This window comes from Clupea harengus, chromosome 20 (genome assembly GCF_900700415.2).
Source record: "Clupea harengus chromosome 20, Ch_v2.0.2, whole genome shotgun sequence".
Classification (NCBI taxonomy): Eukaryota; Metazoa; Chordata; class Actinopteri; order Clupeiformes; family Clupeidae; genus Clupea; species Clupea harengus.
In genome coordinates this window covers 6,307,379-6,314,878 of record NC_045171.1, presented here as the reverse complement: position 1 = coordinate 6,314,878, position 7,500 = coordinate 6,307,379, and the positions used below count along the sequence as shown (strand labels likewise).

Here is a 7,500-nt window from a genome sequence, read left to right as displayed (position 1 = left end):
TGTCTCTCTCTCTCTCCCTCCTTCTCTCTCTCTCTTTCTCTCCCTCTCTCTGCCTCTCATTGCTTCCTCAGGCCCTGTAATGATGGTGTATATGCACTTGCCTCAATTGGCCCTCTCTTATTCTATTTTCATTAGTCGGTGACAGAAGTGACGGCCTACTCAGAGTAATGACGCCTCTGAGCTCTCTGCTCACTGTGGAGGGAAGTGTGCAGAAGTGTGTGTGTGTGTGTGTGTGTGTGTGTGTGTGTGTGTGTGTGTGTGTGTGTGTGTGTGTGTGTGTGTGTGTGTAGGTCTGTGTGTGGGTGTGTGTATGTGTGTGTAGGTGTGTGTGTGTGTGCTTGGGTATGTGTTTGTGTGTGTGTGTGTGTGTGTTTGTGTGTGTGTGGGTATGTGGGTATGTGTGTGTGTGTGTGTGTGTGTGTGTGTGTGTGTGTGTGTGTGTGTGTGTGTGTGTGTGTCAAAAGAGCAAGGGAGAGTCACCCAGACACTGTTTTATTTGATACAGTAGAACAATTCCCTGCTTTAATACTCTTGCGGGAGGGTACTATTAAAAAAACTGAAAATCAACAGTCCTTTTTTTCTCCTTGAACATGCTACACTCTGTTCCGTACACTCCTCTGTAAAAATGCCTAATTGCTAACAGGATCTCTTTTGTGGAAAACAATCCCCTAAAATCCATTAATATTAATGGATTGTATTCCTGAATTAATTAATCCATGGAAGCAATGCTAATATTGTTTAATTTGCATTGGCTTGCTTTGTAGTGGCTTGTGTAAATTGGTAATGGTAAGGAAAACAATATTTCTTACGCTACATATCTCTGAAATATTAAACAGCATTACATTATACTGTACTAAGCAGTGTGCACTCGTGCATACTGTGTGTACTCTGTGTGTGGCTTGTATAGCCAACCCTCTCTCCCTCTCTCTTCGTCTTTCTTTCTTTTTTTCTCTCTCTCTCTCTCTCTCTCTCTCTCTCTCTATCCCTTTCTCTTTCTCACTCTCCCCCTGCGTTGGCAGAGTGCTTAGCCTGAGAGACAGCGCCATCGGATTCCTGTCAGCGCGCACGCGGGCAATCAGAGCGCAGGGGCACGTTAACGCTACCCAGAGCCCTGCCCCAATCAATACCCTAATGCACTGACTCCCAGTTATCATCATAATCTCTTATCACTGGCCAACACCCCCACAGCATACAGCCAAGCCTTCTTGGCCGCCCGCACACACTCACAAAAAAACACACTCACTCATACTCTCCCTCTCGCTCGCTCTCTCTTACACACACACACACTTTCAGCACTCAATGATGGAATAATCCAGACAATTCACTCAGCCTATCTGCATGTGTGTTTCTGTTTAAGAATGTGTGTATATGCAAACGTGTTTTGAGTAGGTATACAAATGTGTGTATGTGTGTGTGTGTGTGTGGGGGGGGGGGGGGGGGGGGGTTCTACACTCTCACTATGCCATATCAACTGTGGACTGGAAATGCCATCATCAGCATTGTCCTCAAAGCACGATCGAAAGAAAAAAAATTGCTTTCAAATTGAACAACTTTCAATCACATCCACGCCACCGCGAGGGCAATTTACAATTTTGTGATCTCGCTCGAAAATGCAGAAAGGCACCAAAAGGGACTAGCCTGTCATGGATATTTAAGTGTGTGTGTGCGTCTGTGTGTTTGTGTATGTGAAAGAAAAAAAAATAGAATCTGTAGAAGGAGTGTTTCGGCCGCCCGCTCAGATTTTCTCCGGTTGTAGTTTTTTCTCTTTCTTTTCCGCCAGAGAGGAGAGGAATAGGAAGTGACACACCCACGTGAACCGGGGTGATAAATGAACTCTACTGTGCTCCTCTGTGTGGAAAAAAAACTCTACTGTGCTCCTCTGTGTGAAAAAAAAAAAAAAAAAACTGCCGACTTCACACAGTGTCTCTATCAAAGATCGAGTGTGTGTGTGTAGACGCTCAGTGTTTGTCAGCTTTCCTAGCAACTACTCTTTCCAGTCCGGACACACACTCAGGCCAAACTAAGCATTGTTTTCATGTTTGAAATTCCTGTACAACAAGGAGTCCATTTTGTGAAGAAAACTATTAAATCTTCTCTTCAGCAATTGACTTCTTCTCAGAGATGGTGCTGATCTGAAGTGATTTGCGCGGCGCTACCGCGCCCCCCCCCATCGCACCCCCCCCCCCACCCCCTCTCACCACTTCACCGTGGCGACCGCTCTCTCTCTCCTCACTCCCGCTGAAACGCAATTAATGATTAATAAGGAGCCACTCACCCCTCTGATACCATCACAATGATGACAAGGGGCCCATCTCAGAGTGCCTGACCCCAGTGCTGCCAGCCCCAGCCCTCTCTCCAGAGAGAGAGAGAGAGAGAGAGAGAGAGAGAGAGAGGGAGAGAGAGAGAGAGAGATTGAGAGAGAGAGAGCTAGAGAGAGGGAGTGTGAAAGGGAGAGAAAGAGAGAGTGTAGCCCACGCTCCCTCTTTGTCTTATTAGCTTTCAGTGAAGGCAGTGACGTGCGGGGCCAGCAGGCACACTATTAGTCATTTTGTGATCTCTATTACTCTGGGGCTGTGCTCCCTCTGTACGCCGACGTACTCTCCGCTCCACTCCGCTCCTCGCCTCTCCTCTCCTTCCCTCTCTTCTCCTCCCTCTCTTCTGTCTCTCTCTCTTCTCTTCTCTCTCTCCTCTCCTCTTCACTCCTGCTGGCCCCCTGTCACCCCCATACACACGTGGCGCAGGCATCCTGGGATTTCATTATGGCTCCAGATGTCAGCGCGAGAGCGGACATGAGCGAGGGCGCCGTGGCCCGGGACGCTGGGCTCTCCTGTCCTCAGAGGGAGGGGGGGGGGGGGGGGGGGGGGGGTAGGGCAGGGTTTGGCACAGGGCTCGTCTGGAGGGACGTGGAGGCCCGTGGCTCTGTGTCATGTCTCTCTCCTCCGTGAGGGATGAGGTTTCTGACCCAACATGAGGACAGGGTCGCCCTAGGGGTGGGGGGGTTGGGGCGTGTGATGGGGTGGGGGCAATCCCGTGTGGAGCCCACACACACCCCCGAGATCAGTCATGGACAGGTTTAACTATCTAACCCCAAGGCCCAAACAGGGATGGGGGGAGAGGGGGGCAGAGGAGAGGAGAGAAAGAGGTTGGTGTTTTTTAATAGCTCGCGCATGCTAATCTCGTTATTGGCCGTGCCAAGAGGAAACAGCACGTATCTCTTTGCAGCCGACCGTACAGGTCGGTCGCACGTGAATGCGTCTCTTTCAGGGTAAGAGGAAAACATGAACTCTGAAAAAACGACTTTTTCTTTTCTTTTTCTTTTAAAGCTACCTGTTCATCAGATCAGTCATTCCGTCTCCCTTGGATACCTAACACCTGTTGGTCTAAACTAATCTACAGACTCAAGCATCAGTTCATTATTGCTGCCTTAGGTCTCTGTCTTTCCCCTTTGTTTCCACACTACCCTTTACTCCAGCCTTACATGCATATCTATCTGTTGGCTGCCAAGGCTGTCTCTGGGTGAACTTCTTTCTCTTTCTCTTTTTCTTTTTTTCTCCCCCCCCCTTTTCTCCCCCATTTCTTTCCAGGGGCTCAATTACGGGAGGATGGTTCCCTGGTTCCCTGCGAGTGGATCAGCTGACCCGGGAGGAGAAGCCATCCGACAGGTCCCTTAACAATGATAAATCACCCCGTGCCTGCTTAGCCTCCGAGGCACCGGGCAAACACACACACACACACACACACACACACAATGCCTCTAGCCTGTGGATCTCTACATCACCTGGATGGGGTGAGGGACCTCTTGCGCAACCACCACAGCCCTCTGCTGATTGCTATGTCATCTGGATGGCCAGTGACCCCGACACCAAGGCCCTAGAAGGCTGTGCCGCGTCAAAGGGGAATGGAATGGCTTTGCGCAATACAAGAGTGGCCCAGGATCACGAATCTGTATATAATCTGGAGCGCCTGAGGTATCAAACGCAAGCCAAAAACACAGCTCTGGGTAAACAAAAGCCCTAGGCAAACAAAGCAAGCTCACACCAAAGGGGCCATTCAGAGGCTCTGATCCCTACATCAGCTGGATTGGCTGGCGATCGTTTCTTTTGCTGTGGGATGAAAAGCCTCACGCAGACAGCACAGGGGCCACTAACCCCTGTCACATCTGGACGGGCTGGACGGAACGCCAGGCAGGACGCAGACCGGTTCGCGCCGTAACCATATCAACATCCACCATCAGAGTCAAACACAGCAGACACAACAGGCATTTGTTTGTTGTGATAAAGAGGGCAGGCGGCGCCGTATCTAAGAGCAATACTTCCTGTGTGATTACGGCTCTTTCCATACCCCTGTCTGCTGAAATGGAATCATAGGCTGTTAAACTCGCGGTAACCTGGGACTGCTTTGGAGAAGCGTAGCAGAGGCTGGTGTGGTGGTGGTGGGTGGGGGGGGGGGGGGGGGGGGGGGGCGGGGAGTGGGGAGGGAGAAGGCCGAGCACCGCCGTGAAATATGCAGCTGCCTCGCAGTACTGAGGTGGGTCTTGAACGGCATCCATATCGTTGATATATCTGGCCGGTGAGGTGTGCGCTCGCGGCCAAGACAGACTGGAAATGAAATTAGAGATAAACTTGATACAGGGGCCCGGCCCCGCAAAGGTCATCAGCAGCCACAGCTGGCCTCCGCCACGGCGTGTCCATCTCTGGCACGGGTAGCTCGTCCGGGACGAGAGGCCTGTAGCAGGGGCAGGGGAGGAGAGGGGGGCGTGGGGGGGTTGGGGGTGAGCCCCTGTACCCATGCTGGAGTGCTCGATTGGAGAGGACGGAGCAGAGGACATCTCTGGAGAACTGGCAAGCGCTGCGCCCGCACTCACCTTCAGGGCTATCGGCACATGCTAAAACAGAGCTTTGACGGGGACGCCTCTGAGGCAGGAATATTGAACCAATCGCTGATTCCCATGCAGACCGACGAGCGTGACGAACAGAGATATGGACAGAGATATGGACAGAGATATGTTGTGAGTTTGCTCTATCTGTTTCCATCCTTTTGAGCTGATTTGATTTTGATCTCGACTCAAATACTCTAAATGATTCACAACTAGCCGCAGATAATAAACACATTACTACTGTCCTACGGCATGAGTATGCCCGTAAAATATATCCATTTTTAACATTGTAAATGATCCTGCCCCTCTTCAGGAATGCCAACACACTAGATATGGGATGTGTTTTGGGTATCATCTCTGTATACTTAGCCCAGTACCTAGCCCCGCCTGTTTCCCTGCTTCCTTGACAGACTTGCGAACTTCTTCATTTATTCATGCTCTCGAGTGTAAAATCTCTGAGGTGATGAGGGGAGGGGGAAAAAAAATCTACATTCTTATTGAGTTTTTCTCTGGAATAAATAAGTACATAGAAAGTGATGGGAACATTTCTCCCCCCCTTGCCACAAATCGCAGCATCAAAGGGGTCCAGACAATGTATGCTTGCTATTAGTATCAATTTACAAATAAACTGCTTTTTTGGTGACTGGATCTCAGATGTCAGATTTTGATAAATGGTTTCAATTTGGCAGCTGTTTTAGACTGTCAGTCCCCATCTGATCGGATCCCGTTCTACAGCAGTTCCCTGCCCGAAAGAATCTCATTCACTTAGAGGCACGCCTTTTTAGGGGGAAAATAATCTTTTCATGCTAACCAGGCGGCAAACCGCTCAGGGCAACCGTCGGCATGTCGCGCTTGCAGCCTCCGCGAGAGTCTGTTTGTGTGTGTGTGTGTGTGTGTGTGTGTGTGTGTGTGTGTGTGTGTGTGTGTGTGTGTGTGTGTGTGTGTGCACTTCATTTGTGTGTGTAAGCATGGGGCGGAGAGGAACGCAGAGAGATGCAGAGAAAGAGTGAGAGAGAGAGAGAGAGAGAGAGAGAGAGAGAGAGAGCAAGAGAGAGAGAGTGGTGGGGAGAGAATCAAAGGAGATGAGAAGGCGAAATAGGGAGACAGATAGCGAGAGAGCAACGTTTGTGCTAGATTCACATCCGTCGCCTCCGTCCTTTGTCCCTCTGCTTCCTTCTGTTTGTTATGCCTCAAAGCTGCAGCCCAAGCTCCGGCGTCACACACAGAGATAGCCCAGGGTAGCGCCTCAAAGCTAGCACCTCAAAGCTAGCGCTGCACTCACACCTGGCTCCAGTGACACAAGCCCAGTGAATCCAGTTAAATCAAAGGCTACAAACTGCTACGGCTACACTAGCAATGAACTCAAGTCTAGCACCCGTGTGTTTTATGTGTAAACCATAGCATGTTACCCACAGATAGTGAGCTGCTGCCTCTGACTTTCAAATCAAAACCCGGTCCCAGACTGGGATATGCAGGGATTATCTTGAATGCCAGACGCTACCAAAAGCTTTTTGTTGATAATGTCCTTTCCATAGATAACCATGCAGGGGTCACTTAGTGAAAATCTCAAGGACTGCAAGTTAATCCCTTATAGTTAGTGGGGCTGTTTGTAACATGGCCTCCTCTGAGCATGGTGACCCACCTTCGGTAACCTCTCTGGGTCTCCAGGGTGACGGGGGATGACCTTCTGTAGCCTCTGGAAGCCATAGTCAATAGTGGGCTCGTTCAAGGCTAAGGAGAAGGAACAAGAACGAAAAACCCAATTAGCATAGGCATGAATTAGCATAGACATAGATTAGCATAGACATAGAGAATACAATGAAATAAAGACAGTCTTGTTGAAAACATGTTAGCAATCTGCGAAAAAGACTAAACTCATCACATTTTTCATGGAGGGCCCCATTTGACAATGAGAAAAAAATTGCGCCTAGTCCTCTCAACACCACTGTGCAAATATTGAGGTGCTCACATAGCCTATTACCATATGTCCATCAGCTGTTTCATAGCTTCTCTTTAACATTGCTTCTACAATTGAACAGTTACACATTTTTTATTTCATTTCATCAATTAGTTCAACTTAAATATTTGATCAGTTAAACTAAAGCGGCTCTTTAAAATGAATCAAATCAGCCCATATCAAATACGGTTTTATGATTAGCTGTGTATCCATGGTTTGGATCTGTTCACCCTAGGCACATGTCCTTTGAAGGCATGTCCATAGAACAAAGCGGGCTATAAACTCATCACCAAATAGTTTAGTCACAGGCTACTATGCTGTAAGAGTGCTGCCATATTTAATTTGACCAGTGGTTGGTTGTTTGGGACTCTTGGTCCGTTCCTTCACCCTCCATCTGCACCGCCTCATGCTGAAGCTCTGGCCCCTGTCCTGGGGGACCCTCTCATGCTGAAGCTCTGGGCCCCGTCCTGGGGGATCCCCTCATACTTTGGGAACCAATGCTGTAGACAGTGATCATACTATCCACTGTGAGTGTCTCTTTACAAGGGTCATTTAACACTATAAGGCAGAGGGTCCATTCACAGTAAGCAGCTCAATGGCTCATGGTGAGACCTTGTGCCCCTCTTGGTCGTCTCTTTCCACTCTCTCTCTCTCTCACTGTGTGTGT

At 49.2% G+C, this 7,500-nt stretch overlaps 1 protein-coding gene across 4 annotated transcripts in view; it reads right to left on the bottom strand.

The window, feature by feature from the left end:
• Positions 1 to 7,500, bottom strand: part of LOC105911592 (transcription factor COE3-like) — a 98,803-nt gene that overhangs the window by 12,668 nt on the left and 78,635 nt on the right. For all 4 annotated transcript variants that reach the window (XM_012840417.3, XM_031587365.2, XM_031587364.2 and 1 more), the window contains exon 11: positions 6,519 to 6,607. In XM_012840417.3, coding sequence (XP_012695871.1) covers positions 6,519 to 6,607 — 89 coding nt within the window. The remainder of the gene's footprint in view (positions 1 to 6,518; positions 6,608 to 7,500) is intronic.